This window comes from Pelophylax lessonae (assembly GCF_965119305.1).
Source record: "Pelophylax lessonae genome assembly, chromosome: 7".
Taxonomy (NCBI): domain Eukaryota; kingdom Metazoa; phylum Chordata; class Amphibia; order Anura; family Ranidae; genus Pelophylax; species Pelophylax lessonae.
The window spans coordinates 52060690-52083997 of record NC_138774.1 but is presented as its reverse complement, the minus strand read 5'-3'; the positions used below and the strand labels follow the sequence as shown (position 1 = coordinate 52083997).

General features: G+C 48.3%; 1 protein-coding gene across 1 annotated transcript in view; it reads right to left on the bottom strand.

Moving 5' to 3' along the window:
- The window catches only part of LOC309560274 (complement C4-B-like), a 249941-nt gene that overhangs the window by 144897 nt on the left and 81736 nt on the right, over window positions 1-23308 (bottom strand). Inside the window, exons 13-16 of the mRNA XM_082263867.1 lie at window positions 9673-9855; window positions 5525-5677; window positions 4633-4756; window positions 2806-2874 (exon numbers count right to left, since the gene is read on the bottom strand). Of these exons, the coding sequence (XP_082119993.1) occupies window positions 2806-2874; window positions 4633-4756; window positions 5525-5677; window positions 9673-9855 (529 nt within the window). The remainder of the gene's footprint in view (window positions 1-2805; window positions 2875-4632; window positions 4757-5524; window positions 5678-9672; window positions 9856-23308) is intronic.

The following is a 23308-nucleotide window of genomic DNA, read 5'->3' as shown; positions in this document are numbered from 1 at the left end:
GAGGCAGTAGAGATAGTGGCGGTGATTCCATTTTGGCCCAACAGGCCGTGGTTCTCTCTTCGGAAACTCCTCAGTGCTTGGGATCCGATCCCGCTGCCCATCAGGCAGGATCTGCTATCTCAGGGCTCCATACTCCATCCTTGCCCTGCTCGGCTACATCTGAAGGTGTGGTTGTTGAGAGGAGAAGGTTACAAGCCTTAGGATACCCTGATGAGGCTATTTTTACACTCCTGAGTGCTAGGAGAAGTTTAACTAATAGAGTGTACGAAAGGATCTGGTCAAGATTCTCCTCACATTTAGCCGGAAGGCCTGACCCTCATTCGTCTATTAAAATCCAAGATGTGCTGAGTTTTCTTCAATCTGGTTTGGATCTTCCACTCTCGGTGAGTTCACTCAGAGTCCAGGTATCGGCCACCTCAGCGTTTACGGGAATTTCTTGGGCTAGCCATACTCTGGTGCATCAATTCTTCAAGGGAGCAGTAAGACTCAGACCCCAGAAGAAGCCAAGATTCCCTAAATGGGATCTCCCTTTAGTTCTGGACTTCCTAGCTCAACGCATTTTTGATACAACTGAGCCTCTTACCATCAAAGAGTTGACGCTGGTGACAGTTTTCCTGGTAGCTGTTACATCGGCAAAAAGGGTATCTGAGATTGGGGCACGAGAGCCCTTCCTGACCTTTTTTCCGGACAGAGTAGTCCTAATTCCTATGTTGGATGCAAGACCCAAAGTTACCTCTGTCTTTCATGAAAATGCAGAAATTGTGTTGCCCACCTTCAGGCAGGATGAGGGCTCATCTGTCCACCCTTTGGATGTGGGTAATTGCATCAAGCAGTATTTGGAAGCTACGGTTCCCTTCCGACAGTCAGAGTATCTATTTGTCTCTTTTAATGGAAAGAACAAGGGCTCAAGAGCTTCTTCAAGATCTATCTCTTCCTGGATCATCCAGGCCATTTAATGGGCTTACAGGGCTAAGGGCTTGACTCCTCCACTGGGGGTTACGGCCCACTCGACTCGGAGTGTTTCCACTTCCTGGGCAGTCTCCAGACATGTCGCTCCTGAAGTAATTTGTAGAGCAGCATCCTGGTCTTCTATAAATACCTTTTTGTCTCACTATTGTGTTGAGCCGGCGGCTCTTTCTTTTGGTTTACAAGTCCTGTCAGTTGACAGAGTAAATTAAACTTTTGTTCAGCACCTGCCCACCCTGTTTGGGTACGGCGAGTTATTTCCCGATACGTATGCTGCCATGGAATCTGTCAGGAAAATTGAAAATTTATATCAAATACTTACCATAATTTTCCTTTCTTGATGGACTCCATGGCAGCAGGAGTTCCCTCCCAGTTTCTATGGAGGATAGTTACAGAACACGTGTGCTGAACAGGTGCAAAGATTTATGGGAGTGGATGTCCTATAGGGTAGGTTTGGAGGCGGGACTAAACCCGATACGTATGCTGCCATGGAGCCCATCAGGAAAGGAAAATTACGGTAAATATTTGATATCAATTTTCCATTATTTTTTCACTTTCTGCTATATGACATTCCAAAAAAAAATTAAAAATCCAAATGTTTTACATTTTAGGCCAATTTGTATTCTGCTACATATTTTTGGTAAAAAAAAAATCGCAATGTCCACTACTTTTACTTACGCCAATGAAATAGATACCAAACGCATCAGGCTTTAAAATTGCATCTGCCCATGGAACGGCGCCATATTACAGTACCTAAAAATCTCCATAGGCAACAATTTAAAAGCTTGGTTCACACTAATGCGATGCGGGAAATGCACAAGATTCACTGTTTCCTCACATTGCACTCCAAAGCAATTACACGGCTTCCATGCGATCTGCTGTGGGTGTCAATGTTATCTTAACGACACCCTGAAACAGATTGCCAAATGCAGTGTGATTGCCAGAATCGCACTGCATTGGTCTGAAGGGAAAAAAAGGGTCCTGCACCATTTTGATGCAGATGCTATGTGATTTCAGCAATACAAAATGTATGACTGAAGTTGCACCACACAGGCATTGCATGTGATGTGTAGAGGTGACAGGAATGTGGTGTGATTCCTGTGCAAACCACATGCAATGTTTTCCACGCACCGGTGCAAACCTAGGCTTCCAAATTACCAGTTTAGAGTTACACAGGAGGTGCCCTCACTCTGATGTTCGCGGCGATACCTCACATGTGTGGTGCGATTGCCGTTTACATATGTGCTCTGGACTTACGTGCACATTAGCATTTGCTCAAGAGTACGGGGGAGCTTTAAAACATTTTTTCAATTATTTTTAATTATATATATATATATATATTTTTTGTTTTTGTATTTTTATATATATATTTTGTTAACAATGTACATTTTAACTTTTTTTTTATCAATTTTATTGCTATTACAAGGGATGAACAACATCCCTTGTGATAGTGTGGACTGTGACAGATCCTCTTTATGGAGAGATCTGGGGTCTATTAGACCCCAGATCTCTCCTCTGGCCTCCAATGCAGCCGATCACACACAAGTCGGTCTGGTCGGCTGCTTTACTGGCTGGGAAGGGCCGGGTAAACAAAGAACAGAAACGGGAAGTGATGAAATCCTCGTTGTTTCCTGTTTATGACGTCACACGGTGGGAGGAACAACATCCATTCCTCTCACTGAGTGCCCAGAGCCGGATGCCCCTGGTCACATCCTTACCAGGCTCTCCAGCGATGACCGAGATATTACCCTTCCTATCAGAGGATTTTTATAAACGTACGGCAGACGGGAAGCAGTTAAAGTTCATACATCTTCTTTACGAGGTTTAGAATCTCTTTACCTTTCTGTTTGGTCAGCGTCGGGAAGTCTATCTCTCTTTTCTTCCTTTGAGAAACTCGGCAGCCAAATCCTTAAAACAAAACAAAAAAATATTCAGAATGGTCCAACACAATCAGCTGGGAGTAAAACTGTCAGAAAGCCGAGCCGTTCATACTGAGCAAGGGATGGATAAATACGCAAGAAAAGGTCACCTATGTCAAAAACATCATGAGGTCCAAATCGAAAAATACAGCTGAAGTTATAAGCAGCTCTTAACTTTTTCTGTAAATATAAAGCTTGGCTCCACCCATTCTTCCTCTTGAGTCTGCCTATTGGTCCCTAAAGTGGACCTTCACCCTAGCTCTCATGTTGTGCTGCCTACTTCCCTAGAACTTTCAGGGCCCTCGGTGCAAGAGATAATGAAGTGCCACCCTAAACCCCCCCCCAGTTTTATCCGGGCCCTGGGCTTACATTTCTGGGAGGGTGTCCATGGACATTCTCCCAGAACCCTTTCTCCCCCGTGCCCCCTGGGGTGCACATCCAGCGCACTCTATAACGGCTGCTGTGATTGGCCTTTTACCATGTGATCAGCCGATCACATGTAAACAGACTTGCAGTCTTTTCCTCCCGCGCTGTGTCTGAAAAGAGAGCCATTAACCGGCAAGGCTTTCAGTACATTGTTTACACTGATAATCAGTGCCCTGATTATCAGTAGAGCCCCATTAGTACCTATCAGTGCAGCCTATCAGTGCAGCCAGTGCCCATCAATTCCGCCTATCAATGTCAATCAGTGATGCCTATCAGTGCCCATCAATGCAGTCTATAGGTGTCCATAAGTGACGCATATCAGTGTTCATCAATGCTTCCTATCAGTGCCACCTATCAGTGCCCATCAGTGCATCCTATCAGTGCTCATCAATGCAGCCTATCCGTGCACATACGTGCAGCCTATCAGTGCTGGACCAATTGAACTTTTTAAAAACTGCCGTACATGGAATTCAGCTTTAAAATGTGCCAATCAGTGACATCTGTCAGTGATTATCAATACTGTCTATCAGTGACACATATATGTGCCCTTCAGTTCAGCCTATCAATGCTCATCAATGCCATCTATCAGAGCCCATCAGTGCCACCTATCAGTGCCCATCATTGACGCCTATCAATGCCCATCAGTGATGCCTATCAGTACCCCCCTATCAGTGCCCATTCATGCAGCCTATCAGTATCTATCAGTGCTGGATCAATGCTGCCTACCAGTGCCACCTATCAGTGCTCATCAATGCCCCCTATCAGTACCCATCCATGCAGCCTATCAGTGCTCATCCGTGCAGCCTATCAATGCTGGACCAATGGAACTATTTAAAAACTGCCGTACATAGAATTCAGCTTTAAAATGTGTTTTACTAGCTGCAACAAGGGGTTAAAATACCTACCTGAAATCAGAAATTTAACTAAGAGTGGGAGGGTCTGAACCATGATCCAATCACGTTCTACTACTACGGTATGTATAAAGCTTTCAATTCAATATGTTTTCATGCAGGGGCTGGAAGAAGGGATGTTCAGGTGACTTGGAGGAGGAGGGGAGCTCAGGGAGGACCTCAGCAGTGTGATAACGCTCATTTACTCTATAGTCCAGTTAGCAGGCAGGTGACTGTAGAATGATGTCACTATACTCGTTTTTGGGTGCTTCAGATCTGTGTGAATCACAAAACTGGCTAAACAGAATTACAAATCTTGCTGCCAGGTGAAACCGTTTAAATGCATGTATATCAGCTGTGCGTTTAGTATTGGACTACAGTCCTGCTTTAAAACTGAGAAAACAGTATTAGGTTCTCTGGTAGATTCTCACCGGTCAGGGCACTGTACCCGGATGAAGAGACAAAGGCCACGCCGGCGTCCATGAAGACAGAATCCGAATCCCTCCCTCCTCCAGGACTGCAGCCCAGGTCATAATCATTCATGGCCTTGAACACCTTAAGGGTAAGAATAGGAACGATATATATTAGGCATTTAAAATGAAATGAAAAGTAAAAACATTTTGCATAGATATAAAAAAAAATTATAAATACCTTTTTTTCCCCTTTTTTTATCAGTGATCATATTTCCTCTGTTCTCAGCTGTATAAGAGCTGGGGGGGAGAGAAACAGCAGAACACTGGTCTTCCCAGTGAAAGGCTGTGTGTGTGGGGGGGGGGGGGTCTGATCATTGGAGGAGAGCAGGCTGAGTTCCCAGCATAGCTAGAGAACTGACCATGGTGTGCTCTCCTGCTTAGTGTGGTCAGTTTTTATTGGGGGGGGGGGGAGCAGAGAGATTGTCAGGAACACCAGGGATTTCACATAAAGGAAGCAATACTAAAAGAACATATGAGTACATGGTACAGCAGGCACATATCCGGAATATGAAATTCTCGGGTAAACTTTAAATACATATATATTTTATAGAAAAAAGGAATGATCTATAAAGAGACTCTGTCATTAGCCCATTTCGTCTAGCCTCCCCTCCAACCCACTTAGAGCAGCTTCACACTGCTTTTTCTGCAGCTCAGTGTACCCACGGCTTAATAAAAAAATCAGCACTCACAAAATAAAAGAATTTGCTAGCTGGCAGGATTGCCTCCTGCATGCCTGGAAAATGCTCTTTTACCGCCTAATGAAAAGCGATCCACTGCAGAAACTGCCACCCGTGTGACCCCAGCGTTTCATAAGTAGACACCAAAATATGCAGACTGCCCAGATCCTCACCTTGCCAGGTGTCAGCTTGTTCTTAGAATTCAGAAGGTACACCGCCGTGTCCACCGCAGATAAGGACACCATTGTTACATCATCAGTTTCCATCGTCAGCCTGAAGTGTGACCCCGGGAGAATGCTGTCTGTTACATCCGTCCTCACTTGTAGCTGTAAAATAAAGAAATATCATTCAAGCCCATTTGAAGTCTGGCAGCTCTTTATTTTTGTATATTATATGTATACCCTTCACACTGTGATTTGTGTCTGCTTTGAAATGTTTACAAATACCTGAAAATGCTGCTCCCTGCCCTGACACTGCGGTGCTCTGTGCTGACAGAGCTGAGTAACAGCCACGCCCCTCCTCATGGCTTGTTTTGCAGAAAAAGTGAGGGGGTGTGTCTGAGCAAGTCTGTTATTGAGTGCTAGTTACGGAGTGCGCTGGGTCCAACAACCACTCTAACAGGAAAGTGGAGGTAAGGCTATAAAAAGGGAAGCTGTTAGTACAAAGTCTGATGGCATAGCTATTGCTGTCACTTGATCTATAACCACTTGCTGACCGCATAACTTAGATATATGCGGCAAAGTGGCAAGGCTGCGCTGCATCACGTACCTAGTATGTGATCCGACGCTTCTGGTACGCGTATGCAAGTTGCCAGTACGCTCACTTCAGTCCAGTGGCTGGTATCGCAGACTATTGATCGACCAATATAGTTTTTTTACCGCCGATACCAATACCAATATTATGGTCATCGGATATCAGTATCAGCCGATATTGCCCGATATTTTCGGACATTAAAATTTTTTTATTTTTTAATTTTAGTTTTAATTTAAAACCTGTAGACATTTTAATGTCTACAGGTACTGTGGTGGAGGGATCTGGGGGTCTAAAAGTCCCCAAACCCCTCCTCTGCACTTAAAAGCATTCAAAACGCCAAGTTTGGCTGTTTTGAATGCTGTATGTTTTTTGAATTTGGCGCCGCCAGTACCCGGAAGTGATGTCATATCATGACATCACTTCCGGGTACTCGGTGGCGCTGAATTCAAATTAATGGAGACCCGGTCAGACGGCGGCGGTGAAGGTAGGATGCCCGGATCTCCCGGTGGGACAGAAGACCCGGTTGAGCTGCGGAAGGCGGCGGGAGGGGGGGAACGTCCCCTCCCGCTACTTGGAATAATAGCCGAGCGGCTTCTCAGCCGTATCGGTTGTCATTACAAGACAGCTGTCCATCAGCTATGGACGCCGGTACCCGGGAGATGCCTCTAGCTGCAGGCATCACTCCAGTACATGCACTTTCCGAAATATCGGCAATATCGGTAAATCAAAAGGCCGATTCCGATATATCGGGGAAAGTGCATATCGGCCCCTGATATGTCAGTGTTGCCGATAATCGGTCGATCACTACCGCAGACTTAATGTCCATCGGGACCCGTGACTGCTAAGTTCACAGGCAAGAACATTGATCTGTCAGTAGGGAAGGCATTGATCCTGTGTTCCTGCAAAGCAGGGACATAGATCTGTGCCTTCCCTTAGTAAAAGCACCTCCCACACAGTGCACAAACACTGGTTAGGAACACATTTAACCCTTTGATTGGGGGGGGTCAAATATGGGTAATTGGCGCTGCCTTTGACCCCCCTTTTATACAGTCTTTTGATTGTAGAATTGGGTAGGCTGTAGCCTTAATACCTTTTTATCCTTTTTATATACCCATTAGATATCCATAGCGCGGAGTTTACTTCTTTCCAATTAACCCTTTGATTGCCCCTGATGTTAACCCCTTCGCAGCCATCAATACAGTGACAGTGCATATTTTTTTAGCACTGATCACTGCATTAGTGTCACTGGTCCCCAAAAAGTGTCAAAAGTGTCAATTAGTGTCGGATTTTTCTGCCGCAATATCGCAGTTCCACTATCAGTCGCTGATCGCCACCATTACTAGTGAAAAAAAAGAAAGATCCCATAGTTTGTTTGACGCTATACTTTTTGCACAAACCAATCAATATACGCTTATTGAGTTTTTTACCAAAAACATGTAGCAGAACACATATTGGCCTAAATTGATGAAGAAATTTGATTTTTAAATTTTTTTTTATTGAATATGTTTTATAGCAGAAAGTAAAAAATATATATATTTTTTTTTCAAAATTGACGGTCTTTTTTTGCTTATAGCGCAAAAAGTAAAAAACACACAGAGGTGATCAAATGCCACCAAAAGAAAGCTCTGTTTGTGGGGAAAAAATAACATATTTTTTTGTTAGGTATAATGTTGCATAACCGCGTGATTGTCAGTTAAAATAATGCAGTGCTGTATAGCAAAAAATAGCCTGGTCATGAAGGGGGGTAAATCTTCCTGAGGGCACGTGGTTAAGGGCTTTATCATAACAAAATATAAAGTCACCAGTGATCTTGTAAAATTAGCCCTGGATTCGTTTTTTCACCTGCCAGCTGCAGAAACATCTGGACTAAAGATTACAAACAAGTTCCAGCCCACTCAGGTAAGGGTAATAACCCCGACCCCACCCACCCACCATGGCCCTTTAACTGGGTTCTAAGGTGAGGGGGTGGGATGGACTTGGTATTGGGTCGTAACCACCATCCTAATGGCTCCCGATCATGACTAAAGGCCGAGAGCTGTTGGTGACAGCTCAGTTACTGTGCATGCATGTGCAAGCATGCTTGCAGCACAGAAACCTCAGCAGCCATGGATGCATATGTGGCATTAAGGCCCATCCTCCTTGCCATTGCATGTATAGTGTATATGTGTTATGTGGTCAGCAAGAAATTAACAATAGCTTAGAATGGATTCAGGAAGAGGCTACTATAGGATAACTGTACTGTGCACTAGCTTGATTGTACAGTACCCAGATGCAGGATAGTGTTATAGGTTATTTATTGTTATTTTTGAACAATAGGGTCATCTATCACACCGCAGCTAGACGTGCTCAAGTTTTGTGCATAGTTACTAAGTTGGAGTATTTCACTCATTCCTTCTCCCATCCCAGTTCCAAATAAAATACAAAAAACCAAATCCCCAGGACTGTTCATTGACTGAGCCAAGTTTTAACCACTTAAGCCCCGGAGGATTTGGCTGCTAAAAGACCAGGGGGTATTTTGCGATTTTTTTTACTGCGTGACTTTAATGGACAATTGCGCTGTACCTAAACAAATTTGACGTCCTTTTTTTCCCACAAACAGAGCTTTCTTTTGGTGGTATTTGATCACCTGTGCGATTTTTTGATCATGCGCTATAAACAAAAAAAGAGCGTCAATTTTGCAAAAATAACAATATTTTTCACATTTTTTTATATGAAATTCCCCCCCCCCAAAAATGTAAAAATCTAAATTTTTTAACATTTTCGGCCAATTTGTTTTCTGCTACCTATGTTTGGTAAAAAAAAATCGCAAAAAGCGTATTTTGATTGGTTTACGCAAATGTTATCGCGTTTACTAACAAAGGGAAAGATTTTTGTCATTTTTGGTGTTTTTTTTTTTTTAACGAGCAATGGCGGCGATCTGCGATTTTTTTTGCGGGACTGCGACATTGCGGCGGACAGATCGGACCCTTGACTGACATTTTTGACACTTTTGGGGTTACCAGTGACATTACTACAGTAATCAGTGCTATACATATGCACTGTTACTGCAAAAATGACACTGGCAGGGAAGGGGTTAACTGTATTGGAGAGGGAGGGGTTAAGTGTGTCCTAGGGGCGTGATTCTAACTGTAAAGGGACATGGCTATTGGTGTAAAAACAAAGATCAATGGTCCTACGTAGTAGAACCGTCTGATCTTCATTTTTACACCAGGGAGAATGACAGGCGGCTTGTTTACATAAGCCGCCTGACTTTCTCCCTTCACCGGAGCGATCGACTTGTCAGTGAACGCGCCCGCAATTGGCTCACAAGTCAGTGACAGGCGAGTGACGTACCCCTACGTCACTCTGCCTGGCCGGGGCTGACCGCCGCAGTATATAGTCGTGCGGCGGTCGGCAACCGGTTAAAGTACTAAGATTTTACAGACTGTTGCTATGGGTAACCCAGGGGAATCCATTTTCAGCAGCTCCCTAGGGGGCAGTGCTACATATATATATGTACCTGTCTTTTATGTTTCTATGTTATAACAGTTAAGGCCACCATTGACCATCCTGACATAAGCAGAATTACCTTTCCTTCACAGACATCGCTGACGTCTATCCACACTGAGTTGGCTACAGTCTCAGAGTCCAGGTAGTAGTAGGCGATAATGCGAAAGGAGGGGATCAGTTTGGTTGAAACAGCAACATTAAACACCATGAATTCACTTTTCTCTATGGACTTCATTTCCATGATCTGACCTTTGTTGAGCACCTACAGAATGAAAAAAAATAATAATAAAGTAAACACACATGCAGTGCCTGCTTTAAGAGGGGGCAAAAGGGGAAAACTGTCCTGGGCACTCTGATGTAAAGGGCCACCCTCTATACAAAAGTCATAATAAATACAAAAAAATTGAAATAAAATAATAAAAAAACAAATAATAATATAAATATATTATAATTTGAAAAATACTTTCTTTTTTTAAAAAAAATGTATCTTGGGAAGTTTTGCCGGCCATTATCTGTAAAAGGTTTTACTCTGGACTGGTAAATTGTGTGATTTTTTAAAAACGAATTTTGGCAGGTTAAGAGAAACACACATAGATCGCTGTAACTGTGTGTGTGCATGCGTGTATGTGCGTGTGTGTGTGCGCGCGTGTGTGTGTGTGCATGCGTGTGTGTGTGTGCACACGTGACCTCAAAATGACGTTGTTTCATGCATTTGATAAATGTGTGACTGTCGTTGAGAATGTGTAGGAGGAGCCCCCAAAACCTGAAGCTGCTGAGCCTTGTTCCTGACCAGTTTCCTGATGCCAACAGCGATTAACCTCCCTGGCGGTATGATTCTTTTGGATTTTAGGTGCTGAAAGCTGTACCATTATTTTGCATGTAATTCTTGTGAATGAGCAGCCCAAACCAACTGTATACATTTATTATATATATATATATATATATATATATATATATATATATATATATATATATATGTATGTGTACATATATTATGTATATATATACGTATATATATATATATAATATGTATACAGTTGGTTTGGGCTGCTCATTCACAAGAATTATGTATATATATATACAGTGGGTACGGAAAGTATTCAGACCCCCTTAAATTTTTCACTCTTTGTTATATTGCAGCCATTTGCTAAAATCATTTAGGTTCATTCTTCTTCCTCATGAATGTACACATAGCACCCCATACTGACAGAAAAACACAGAATTGTTGACATTGTTGCAGATTTATTAAAAAAGAAAAACTGAAATATATATATATATTTAATTCAGGTGCTTTCCATTTCTTCTGATCATCCTTGAGATGGTTCTACACCTTCATTTGAGTCCAGCTGTGTTTGATTATACTGATTGGACTTGATTAGGAAAGCCACACACCTGTCTATATAAGACCTTCCAGATCACAATGCATGTCAGAGCAAATGAGAATCATGAGGTCAAAGGAACTGCCTGAAGAGCTCAGAGACAGAATTGTGGCAAGGCGCAGATCTGGCCAAGATTACAAAAAGATTTCTGCTGCACTTAAGGTTCCTAAGAGCACAGTGGCCTCCATAATCCTCAAATGGAAGACGTTTGGGACGACCAGAACCCTTCCTAGAGCTGGCCGTCCGGCCAAACTGAGCTATCGGGGGAGAAGAGCCTTGGTGAGAGAGGTAAAGAAGAACCCAAAGATCATTGTGGCTGAGCTCCAGAGATGCAGTCAGGAGATGGGAGAAAGTTGTAGAAAGTCAACCATCACTGCAGCCCTCCACCAGTCGGGGCTTTATGGCAGAGTGGCCCGACGGAAGCCTCCCCTCAGTGTAAGACACATGAAAGCCCGCATGGAGTTTGCTAAAAAACACCTGAAGGACTCCAAGATGGTGAAAAATAAGATTCTCTGGTCTGATGAGACCAAAATAGAACTTTTTGGCCTTAATTCTAAGCGGTATGTGTGGAGAAAACCAGGCACTGCTCATCACCTGTCCAATACAGTCCCAACAGTGAAGCATGGTGGTGGCAGCATCATGCTGTGGGGGTGTTTTTCAGCTGCAGGGACAGGACGACTGGTTGCAATTGAGGGAAAGATGAATGCAGCCAAGTACAGGGATATTCTGGACAAAAACCTTCTCCAGAGTGCTCTGGACCTCAGACTGGGCCGAAGGTTTACCTTCCAACAAGACAATGACCCTAAGCACACAGCTAAAATAACGAAGGAGTGGCTTCACAACAACTCCGTGACTGTTCTTGAATGGCCCAGCCAGAGCCCTGACTTAAACCCAATTGAGCATCTCTGGAGAGACCTAAAAATGGCTGTCCACCAACGTTTACCATCCAACCTGACAGAACTGGAGAGGATCTGCAAGGAGGAATGGCAGAGGATCCCCAAATCCAGGTGTGAAAGACTTGTTGCATCTTTCCCAAAAAGACTCCTGGCTGTATTAGATCAAAAGGGGGCTTCTACTAAATACTGAGCAAAGGGTCTGAATACTTAGGACCATGTGATATTTCAGTATTTCTTTTTTAATAAATCTGCAACAATGTCAACAATTCTTTGTTTTTCTGTCAGTATGGGGTGCTATGTGTACATTCATGAGGAAGAAGAATGAACCTAAATGATTTTAGCAAATGGCTGCAATATAACAAAGAGTGAAATATTTAAGGGGGTCTGAATACTTTCCGTACCCACTGTATATATATATATATACATATATTTACATAAAAAGTACAGTAAAACTGCAGGAAAGGGCACTGGGGGGCAATATAACGGAATTTTTGTAAAATCTTACCTGTAAAATTCCTTTCTCTGAGTCCTCCGACAGTCGCCGCCTCTTCATATTCGTCACATATGGGGTATTAGACTTTGCTCCGAAGGAGTAGCTAGGCAACAGAATATGTTAACAATAAAGCTTTTAACATATCCCACCCTCAAGGGGTGGTCCCCTCAGTCAATACCCTCCTACTTCCTGCAACCATATCTCAGTTTTAGTGGAATAGCAGTAGAGTATACAACCAAACCCCAAAAGAGGGGCGGGGGCGGCGACTGTCGGAGGACTCAGAGAAAGGAATTTTACAGGTAAGATTTTACAAAAATTCCGTTTTCTCTTACGTCCTCCGACAGTCGCCGCCTCTTCATATTCGTCACATATGGGGACGTCCCAAAGCAGTGCAAACATGAGGGGTGGGAAACGCATCCGCGCCGAAAGGCAACGCAGTCTCCGCATCAAAGAAAGGAACCTTACCAAAGGAAGGAAACCAGCTGGGCAACAGCAAAAAACAAGTGCTCAACAGGAGCAACAACCCAGGAAAAGACAAAAAACCAGGGGATACAAAAACTTATCCCAACAGCCAGGAGTCCCCAACAAGGGACCCTAGGGAACAGCCGCACTAAGAACCTTGCGGCCAAAGGAAGCATCCGCCGATGCCTGAACATCTACTTTGTAGAATTTTGTGAAAGTGTGCACGGTCGACCAAGTCGCCGCCTTACACACCTGGGCTACAGAAGCCCCATGACGACAGGCCCAAGACGTACTCAGAGATCTAGTAGAGTGCGCCTTCACAGGCACAGGGGGAACCTTCCCCTGCAAAGCATAGGCCTGTTCAATGGTCTGCCTGATCCATTTGGCGATGGTAGAGGCCGAAGCCGCCATGCCCTTCCGAGGACCCTCTGGAAGAACAAACAAGGAGTCCGTCTTTCGAAAAGACTCAGTCGATTTAAGGTAAACCCTTATCGCCCGAACAACATCCAGAGAATGCAATCTCACCTCCTTTGGATGTTTCGGCTTCGCGCACAACGAAGGCAAGACAATATCCTCATTAAGATGGAATTCCGAAACTCGTTTCGGAAGAAACGAAGGATTAGGTCGCAAGACCACCTTATCCAAATGAATAACCAGGTACGGAGACTTGCAGGACAAAGCCGCCAGCTCCGACACTCTGCGAGCCGAAGTGATCGCCACCAAAAAGGCGACCTTTTTGGACAACATAGACAACGAGATCTCCCTGATCTGTTCAAAAGGAGCACGTTGTAACACAGATAGAACGAGATTCAAGTCCCAAGGGGGCAGAGGATCCCGCCTAGGGGGGACCAGATGCCGCACACCCTGAACAAAGGTGCCAACCAAGGAGTTGGAAGCCACGGGACGTTGAAACAGAACGGCCAGTGCAGACACCTGACCCTTTATCGTAGCCAGCGCCAAACGCTGATCAACACCCGTTTGAAGGAAAGACAGCACACGGGAAACCGAGTACGTGCGGGGTGAAAACCCCCTGGACTCACACCAGGCAAAATAGGCCTTCCAAGTACGGTAATAAACCTTCCCTGAGGAAGACTTCCTCGCGTTGATTAAAGTATGAACGACCTCTGGAGAGAGACCCCTCTCCTTCAGGACCTCGGTCTCAACAGCCAGGCCGTCAAAGCCAGGGACTGTAAAGCAGGATGGAATATCGGTCCTTGAGACAGTAGATCGTCTCGAAGAGGCAGACGACACGGGGCGTCGACCGCCAGATTCACGAGGTCTACGTACCACGACCGGCGAGGCCAGTCCGGTGCCACAAGAATCACCGTGCTGCGTTCCGAGTGTAACCTGCGAAGGAACCTGTACAGCAACTGAATCGGTGGAAACGCGTACATCAGCCTGTACTGATGCCACGGGGCCACTAACGCGTCCGACGCGTCTGCCCGAGGGTCGCGCGTCCTTGCCACGAACCTCTTCACCTTGTTGTTGAGACGAGACGCGAACAGGTCCACATCTGGAAGACCCCACTTCGCGCACAACATCTGGAAGACAGCCGGGTGGAGAGACCATTCCCCCTGATCCAGGGTCTGGCGACTCAGATAGTCCGCCTGCCAGTTCTCCACCCCCGGAATGTGAACCGCCGTTATCGCCGGGACATGAGTCTCGGCCCAAGACAGAATGTCGGCCACTTCTCGAGCCGCTCGGGCACTCCTGGTGCCCCCTTGGTGGTTGATGTAGGCCACCGCCGTGGCATTGTCCGTCTGCACCCGAACCGGGCAGCCCTGCAACCGGTCCGTCCAGCGATGAAGACAGAGACTTATCGCACGCAATTCCAGAATGTTGATCGGAAGGGAAGACTCCCCCTCCGACCAAGTCCCCTGGGCGGACAGAACGCCCAGAACTCCACCCCAGCCCGACAGGCTGGCATCCGTGGTGATTACCGTCCACGAGATCGGACGAAACGACTTGCCCCCGGACACCAACGGGGACTGGAGCCACCACAGAAGGTTTCCTCTGGTGCGATGACTCAACGAGATTTGAAGATCCAGAGATTGAGGTCGCCCGTCCCACCTGGACAGGATCTCCGCTTGGAGACCTCGCGTGTGAAACTGGGCGAATGGAATCGCCTCGAAGGCCGAGACCATCAATCCCAGACATCTCATACACGTCCGCAGAGACGAGTGCGGAACGTCCCTGAGGGACCTGACTTCCTCCTGAAGAGTCCTGAGTTTGTCTTCCGGCAGGAAGACCTCCGCCTGCACCGAGTCCAGAATCATTCCCAGATAGGGAAGACGAACCGACGGACTCAGTGTCGACTTTGGAAAATTTATCGTCCAACCAAACTCCTGCAGAGTTTGCATCGTGACAGACAGGTCCTTCTCCAGACCCTGGCTGGTCGCAGACCGAACCAGAATGTCGTCCAGATACCCCAGGACAGAGACGCCCTGGGCCCTCAATAATGCCAGAACCGGTGCAAGCACCTTGGTGAAGACCCGCGGAGCCGAGGCGAGACCAAAGGGCAACGCCACGAACTGGTAGTGATCCTCCGCAATGGCAAATCGAAGGTATCTCTGGTGACCCTCGAAAATGGGGATGTGAAGATACGCATCCTTCAAATCGATGGAGGCCATGAATTCCCCCGGAACCAGGGCAGCCACCACCGACCGCAGGGATTCCATGCGGAACTTGCGAACCCGCACAGAGCGGTTCAGAGCCTTCAAGTCCAGAATTGGACGAACCTTGCCCTCCTTTCTGGGCACGGTGAACAGATTGGAATAAAACCCCCGAAACCTGTCCCGATGAGGCACCGGAACCACCACTCCCTGAGCCCTCAGGTCCCGCACCGCCAGGTGCAGGTCCCGCAAGCGCTCTGGAGACAGTTGAAGATTTGAGGGAAAAAATCTGCTCTCCGGCCGAGAGAGAAACTCGATCTTGTAACCAGATCGAACGATTTCCTGAACCCATCTGTCCCGCACACGGGCCAACCAGGGCTGAAGAAAACCGAGCAAGCGTCCCCCCACCCCAAAACTGGGTGAGGGCGCCCCTTCAGGCCGAACTGTTATGGGCTGCAGATCCGGATTGGCCGGACTTCTGTTTACCAGACCAGGGCTTCCTCTGAGAGCCTTGACCTTTGAACGGTTTGCCCTTGTAGTGCGGCCGAAAGGCACGAAAGGACCCCTGAGGGGGCCAAAAATTAGCATGCTTCTTCCCAGAAGCCCCCTTAGCCTTGGGGAAATGGGGCAAGAGAGTGCTCTTACCCCCGGTGATCCCCTTAATCAGCACATCCAGGGACTCCCCAAAAAGGCGAGACCCATCATAAGGTAGATTGGCTAAGGTCTTACGTGAAGATTGGTCCACCGACCAACATTTTAACCAAACCAGGCGGCGAGACAACACCGCCACGCTGTGCACACGTGCAGCCAACGGAACCAGGTCCAGATCACACAGATACATGACACCCTGGTGGATTTGATCCACCATATCCAGGGTCGCCGGCGAGGCCGAGTCGGCCACTAGGACGCGCCTAAGCATCTGCGTCCAACTTGCGATCGCCTGGGCCGCCATGAGAGAAGCAAACAGAGCCTTAAGCATAGAACCCGTAACAGAATAAGTATGACGGGCAAGAGACTCCAGTCTCCTATCCGTGGCATCACGGAACACAGGGGAATCCTCTGCAGGAATCGCAGTGGCTTTGTTCAAAACCGCAATTGCGTGATCCACTGGGGGAGGCACACACCACCTTTCATCAGTGGAAGGCGAAAAAGGATAACGCAGCTTGAATCTACTTGGTACCGCAAAAGGTTTGCGCAGATTGCGCCATTGATCCTTAACAGCGCGCTGAAAATCATCATTGCAGGGAAAAACCTGCGGAGTCCTGCGTTTTCTCTGCGTCCCATAAGCCGCCAAGGCAGCGGGGGGACACACTTCGTCCTGCAAACGCAGCGTTTGCTTTATGGAAGCAATCAACTCATCCATGATTGCAAGCTCTTCAGGCGAGCCAGGGGGAGAATTATCAACCCCCTCAACTTCAGCCTCCACCTCAGACCCCACTAGATCAAGAGAGGAGCGGGACCCCGATAAGGAGGCCCCCGCCATAACAGCCCCATCACCTTCACCCTCAGAATCAGAGGAAAGAGCAACTCTGTGCCTTTTAGTAGATTGAGCAGCCACCAGCATCTGCACCTGAGCAGCAAGGCCAGCCACAATAGTGGCTAAATCCCCCCCTGGGGGGGAAACAGCGGTCCCCTGGCTTTCCACCAATGCTGTAGGAAATTTGCCCTCCTGAGAATCCATTGCCCCTGTAATGCCAGACAACAAAGGGTTAACTGCCCCTTTTAAGCAAGCGCGGCAAGCGCAGTCCACCGCACCACACTCAAGCACAATAAGACCCCCACAGGGAATATGCAAACTGAACACAGGCAATGGATAGCAAGAACAGAAGGATAAAACCTGAGGAGACCCTCGCCGCTGCTGCTGCCTCGATCGGTGTTCCTGGAAAGAGGAAGTGATGCTGCCAGGGCGCTCTATGTAAGCCTATGGAGGCTACAAGAAAATGGCCGCCATGCATGTAAAACATGCGGCCGGAGCGAGTGTAGGCAAAATGGCGTCGTTTGGCGCCGAAACCGCCGCTCCACAGTGCATTAAAACACACATTACATTCCAAAATCAGAATACATGTCAGATCGCCGCAGCGATCGCTGTATATGCCCAAACATGCCAAAAAAACATGCCCCACAGCACACAGCTTCTCACACTGACCAGTCTGACACACACAGTGTCATACAGCTCCCCCCCCCCCCCCTGCAGCCCACAGCATGCAGCCGAGAGATAGGGAGACAAGCAGTGTGAATAGAGGCAGGTTACACAGTCCCAGACTGACACCCCCCCAGACAGACAGGTCCCCACATAAATACACTTACCTCACATTGCGTGGGGGACCCGCACAGGCGAACAAGCCGCTGCACATGAGGCAGGGAGAGTCGCATTCAAGACGCACACAATGGGGGTTAAGAAACCGCACAGCGTCCAGTGAGGTAGCCACCTCACCAATCATCCCTGCACCAAACAGGGATGGGTCGTTCACTGTGCCAGGAGCGTTACCTGGCTGAACGCTCGATGGCAGACTGGGAAGCCACTGACCCACGACCTGCGACCAGGGGGATCAGCCCGAGACCCAGTCCGCATGATCCTCTTCATCAGAAGAACTAACTAACGCTGACAAAATAACAGCTAAGTAAAGGTAGAGAGAAAACTCAAACAAAAATTTTTAAAAAGAAGAAAGAGTCTGGGACAGAAAGTCCCAGCACAGAGAGAGCCAGCCACTCCTGACAAGCTAGACATTAAAACTGAGATATGGTTGCAGGAAGTAGGAGGGTATTGACTGAGGGGACCACCCCTTGAGGGTGGGATATGTTAAAAGCTTTATTGTTAACATATTCTGTTGCCTAGCTACTCCTTCGGAGCAAAGTCTAATACCCCATATGTGACGAATATGAAGAGGCGGCGACTGTCGGAGGACATAAGAGAAAATGTGATTTTTTTTTTATTTTGAACTGTATCAGTGTCAGGGTCCGGACTGGTAGCAGGAGCGATGCAGGGAGTGGATCCGCTGTGTCAGTGAGGGATTGGCGTGGACCGTACCGGAGGATCGGTTCTAAGTAGTTACTGGTTTTCACCAGAGCCCGCCGCAAGGCGGGATGGGCTTGCTGCGGCGGTAACTACCAGGTCGTGTCCTCTGGTAGCGGCTCAACCTCACCGACTGCTGATATAGGCGTAGTACAAAAGGGACAGGCAGAGGCGTAGTCAGATGTAGCAAAGGTCAGGGCAGGCAGCACAGGTTCAGAGGCGATAGTCGTTAGCAAAGGGTTCGGCAACAGGCAAAGGATTACACAAAAAACGCTTTCACTAAGGCAACAAGGCAACAAAGATCCGGCAATGGCTGGAAGGGGCAGGTCACTTATATAGGAAACAGGAAACAGGAAACAGGTCACAGGAAACAGGTCACAGGAAACGGGTCACAGGAAACAGGAAACAGGTCACAGGTCACAGGAAACAGGAAACAGGTCACAGGAAACAGGAAGGGAGGTTTGGACCAGGCACCAATTACTGGTGAACAGGCCCCTTAAATTTCAAACGACCTGCGCGCGCGCGCCCTATGGTGCAGGGGCGCGCGCTCCGGGAACCATGTGAGCGGGGAGCGGAGGAGGGAGCCGGAGCGGGCACAGGTGAGCGAATCTGGAACGAATGCTGCGAGCGCTCCTGTCCAGAAGCAGGGACCGGAGCGCTAAGCGTTACAGTACCCCCCCCCCTTTGGTCTCCCCCTCTTTTTGGTACCCAGAAATCTGAGGATGAGGTTACGGTCCAAGATATTCTCCTCTGGCTCCCAGGATCTCTCTTCAGGACCGCAGCCCTCCCAGTCCACCAAAAAATATCTTCTCCCCCTGACCAATTTAGAGGCCAATATCTCCTGAACGGAGAAGACATCCGAGGTACCGGATACAGGCGTGGGAGGAAGATTCTTGGGGGAAAAGCGATTAAAGACCGCAGGCTTGAGGAGGGAGACATGAAAACAGTTGGGAATTTTAAGGGAGGGAGGGAGATGGAGTTGGTAACACACAGGATTGATCCTCTTCTTGACCTTGTAGGGTCCCAAATAACGAGGACCAAGCTTGTAACTAGGAACCCTGAAGCGGACGTACTTGGAGGAGAGCCAAACTCTGTCCCCGGGAACCAGGACAGGAGGAGACCGACGTTTCTTGTCCGCTTGGATTTTCATGCGGGATGAGGCCTGTAAGAGGGACAGGCGCGTCTCACGCCAGATGGCAGAAAAGTCTTGCACCAGGTCATCCACTGCAGGTACACCGGAGGAGGAGGATAACGGCAGAGGAGGCAGAGGATGACGACCGTAAACCACGAAGAAGGGAGACTTGTTGGTGGCGGAAGAGTCTTTGTGGTTATAGGAGAACTCTGCCCATGGGAGGAGGTCGACCCAATCGTCTTGACGGGAGGAAACGAAGTGGCGAAGGTAGTCGCCCAAGATTTGATTGACCCGCTCTACTTGTCCGTTGGTTTGGGGGTGGTATGAAGAAGAGAAATCCAGCTTGATTTTAAGCCGTCCACAGAGAGCCCTCCAGAACTTGGACACAAACTGGACTCCTCTATCGGAGACAATATGTGAAGGCAGGCCGTGTAACCGGAAGATGTGTCGGAGGAAATGCTTGGCCAACTGAGGTGCGGATGGTAAGGCTGGCAACGGGATGAAGTGCGCCATCTTCGAGAAACGATCTACGACGACCCAAATTATCGTTTTTCCGTGAGATGGTGGTAGGTCTGTAACAAAGTCCATCGCGATATTGGACCAAAGGGTCTCTGGTATGGGAAGTGGCTGGAGAAAGCCGGCGGGTCTTTGGCGAGGGGTTTTGTCTCTGGCACATACAGAGCAGGACTGTACAAATTCAGAGATGTCCTTCTCCAAGGATGGCCACCAATATCTCCTGGAGATAAGTTGTAGAGTCTTTCGGACGCCAGGATGTCCTGCGAGAAGAGAAGAATGTCCCCACTTAAGAACCTTTAGGCGAAGACGGGGAGAAACATAGGTCTTTCCGGGAGGGAGGTTACGCAAGTCTATAGGTGCCACGGTGACCAGACATTCCGGGGGCACAATGTGCTGTGGCTTGACTTCCTCTCCTGTGACATCAGACGAACGAGAGAGGGCATCGGCCCTGAGGTTCTTGCTCGCTGGACGAAAGTGGATCCGAAAGTTAAATCTGGCAAAAAATAGAGACCAGCGAGCTTGGCGGGGATTTAGTCTCTGAGCAGACTGGAGGTAAGATAAATTTTTATGATCCGTGTAGATGTTCACGGGATGTACCGATCCTTCCAGTAAATGCCGCCACTCTTCCAAGGCCAGCTTGATGGCGAGTAATTCTCTATCCCCAATAGAATAATTTCTTTCAGCGGGAGAGAAAGTCTTAGAGAAAAACCCGCAAGTAACCGACTTGCCTCTCGTAGTCTTTTGCATGAGCAAAGCACCAGCACCAACAGAGGAAGCGTCTACTTCCAGGTAGAACGGCTTAGTAGGATCCGGTCTGGACAGAACTGGGGCGGTGGCAAAGGCAGACTTAAGAGCGCTGAAGGCCTTCTCGGCCTGGGGCGGCCAAGATTTCGGGTTAGCCCCCTTCTTGGTTAGGGCTACAATTGGTGCCACAAGGGTGGAGTAATGCGGGATGAACTGTCTATAATAGTTTGCGAATCCGAGGAATCGCTGGATGGCCTTAAGGCCAGAGGGACGAGGCCAGTCCAGGATGGCAGACAGTTTGGCAGGATCCATTTGTAGTCCCTTGGCAGAAATGATGTAGCCCAGGAAGGGAAGGCTGGTACGGTCGAACAAACACTTTTCAAATTTAGCGTAGAGACGGTTCTTTCTGAGACGGGAGAGTACTAAGCGGACATGAGCACGGTGTTGATCCAAGTTAGTAGAGAAGATGAGGATGTCATCCAAATAGACCACGACACAGGTATAGAGCAGGTCTCGGAAAATGTCGTTAACGAACTCCTGGAAGACCGCTGGAGCGTTACAGAGCCCGAAAGGCATGACTAAGTACTCAAAATGCCCGTCTCGGGTGTTAAAAGCCGTCTTCCACTCGTCACCCTCTCTGATGCGAATAAGGTTATAGGCCCCTCTGAGATCCAACTTGGTGAAGTACTTGGCGCCTTGTAACCGGTCAAAGAGTTCCGTAATCAGGGGAAGAGGGTAACGGTTCTTTACAGTAATGCTGTTGAGACCCCGAAAGTCTATGCAAGGCCTAAGGGTACCGTCCTTCTTCGCAACAAAGAAGAATCCTGCTCCGGCAGGAGAAGAGGATTTCCTGATAAACCCTCTCTGCAGGTTCTCCTGGATATACTCTGACATGGCTAGAGTCTCTGGAGGGGAGAGAGGATAGATTCTTCCCCTAGGCGGCGTAGTGCCAGGTTGCAAGTCAATGGGGCAGTCATATGGCCTATGTGGAGGCAACACCTCCGCCTGTTTCTTGCAAAAAACGTCTGGAAAATCCGCATATGGTTCAGGCAGACCGGGAGGAGGAGAAATAACAGGTGCAGACTTGACTCGTACCGACTTGAGACATCTGCCGAAACAAGCCGAACCCCAGCTTCGAACCTCTCCGGAGGTCCAATCCAGAACGGGACAATGGCGCTGGAGCCAGGGCAGACCCAAGAGGAGTTCTGAGGTGCAATGGGGTAACACAAAAAACTCCAATCGCTCAGAATGCAGGACTCCGATGTCCATCTGGAGGGGTTCTGTACGGAACTGCACCATACTGTCGAGTCTCTCTCCATTAACTGTGGAGATGAAGATGGGCTTCAGTAAACGAACCACAGGGATGTGGAACTTGTTCACCAGCGAGGCGTCGATGAAGTTACCGGCTGAACCGGAATCCAGAAAGGCAGAGGCAGCAAAGGAGATCTTGGCGGACACCGAAATCCGCACGGGTACCGTAATGCGCGGAGAGGAGGTATTCACACCTAGCAACGCCTCTCCCACGTTGACTAGGTGCGAGCGTTTCCCTGACGCGGTGGACGGAGAGGACAGTCCTTTAGAAAGTGCTCAGTACTGGCACAGTACAAACAGAGGTTCTCGTCTCTACGGCGGTTCCTTTCTTGCGTGGTCAGGCGAGACCGATCCACCTGCATGGCTTCCTCGGCGGGAGGCCCAGAAGAGGGTTGCGGTGGAGGCTGGAAGATAGGCGCCAGACGAGGAAAGCGTCTGGGACGAGCACTTCCCTTTTCCTGTAGCAGTTCCTCTCGTCGCTCAGCAAAACGCAGGTCAATCCTGGTGGCCAAATGGATGAGGTCACTCAGGTTGGTAGGGACTTCTCGTGCGGCCAGGACGTCCTTTATGGCGCTGGACAAGCCTTTCTTAAAGGTAGCACAGAGCGCCTCGTTATTCCAGGAGAGTTCCGAAGCCAGGGTGCGGAAACGGATAGCATAGTCTCCGACAGAGGAACTCCCCTGGGACAAGTTCAATAACGCAGTCTCTGCTGAGGCAGCCCGGGCTGGCTCGTCAAAAACACTCCGGAATTCCACAAAGAAACTCTGGACACTGGCAGTGGCAGGATCGTTGCGGTCCCAAAGTGGTGTAGCCCAGGCCAGGGCCTTCCCCGAAAGCAGGCTAACGACAAATGCCACCTTGGCTCGTTCCGAGGGGAACTGGTCAGCCGACATCTCCAGGTGAAGGGAGCATTGGGATAAGAATCCGCGGCACAACTTGGGATCACCGTCGTACTTGGCCGGCATGGACAGACGGACTCTAGAAGTGGCGGCGGCCACAGGCTGCGGTGGTGAAGCAGATGCAGGCGGTGGAGGCGGCTGCTGCTGTGCTGGAAGAAGCTGCTGCAGCATGGCGGTCAACTGTGCCAGCTGTTGACCTTGCTGAGCGATCTGCTGCGACTGCTGGGCCACAACTGTAGTAAGGTCTGCGATACTAGG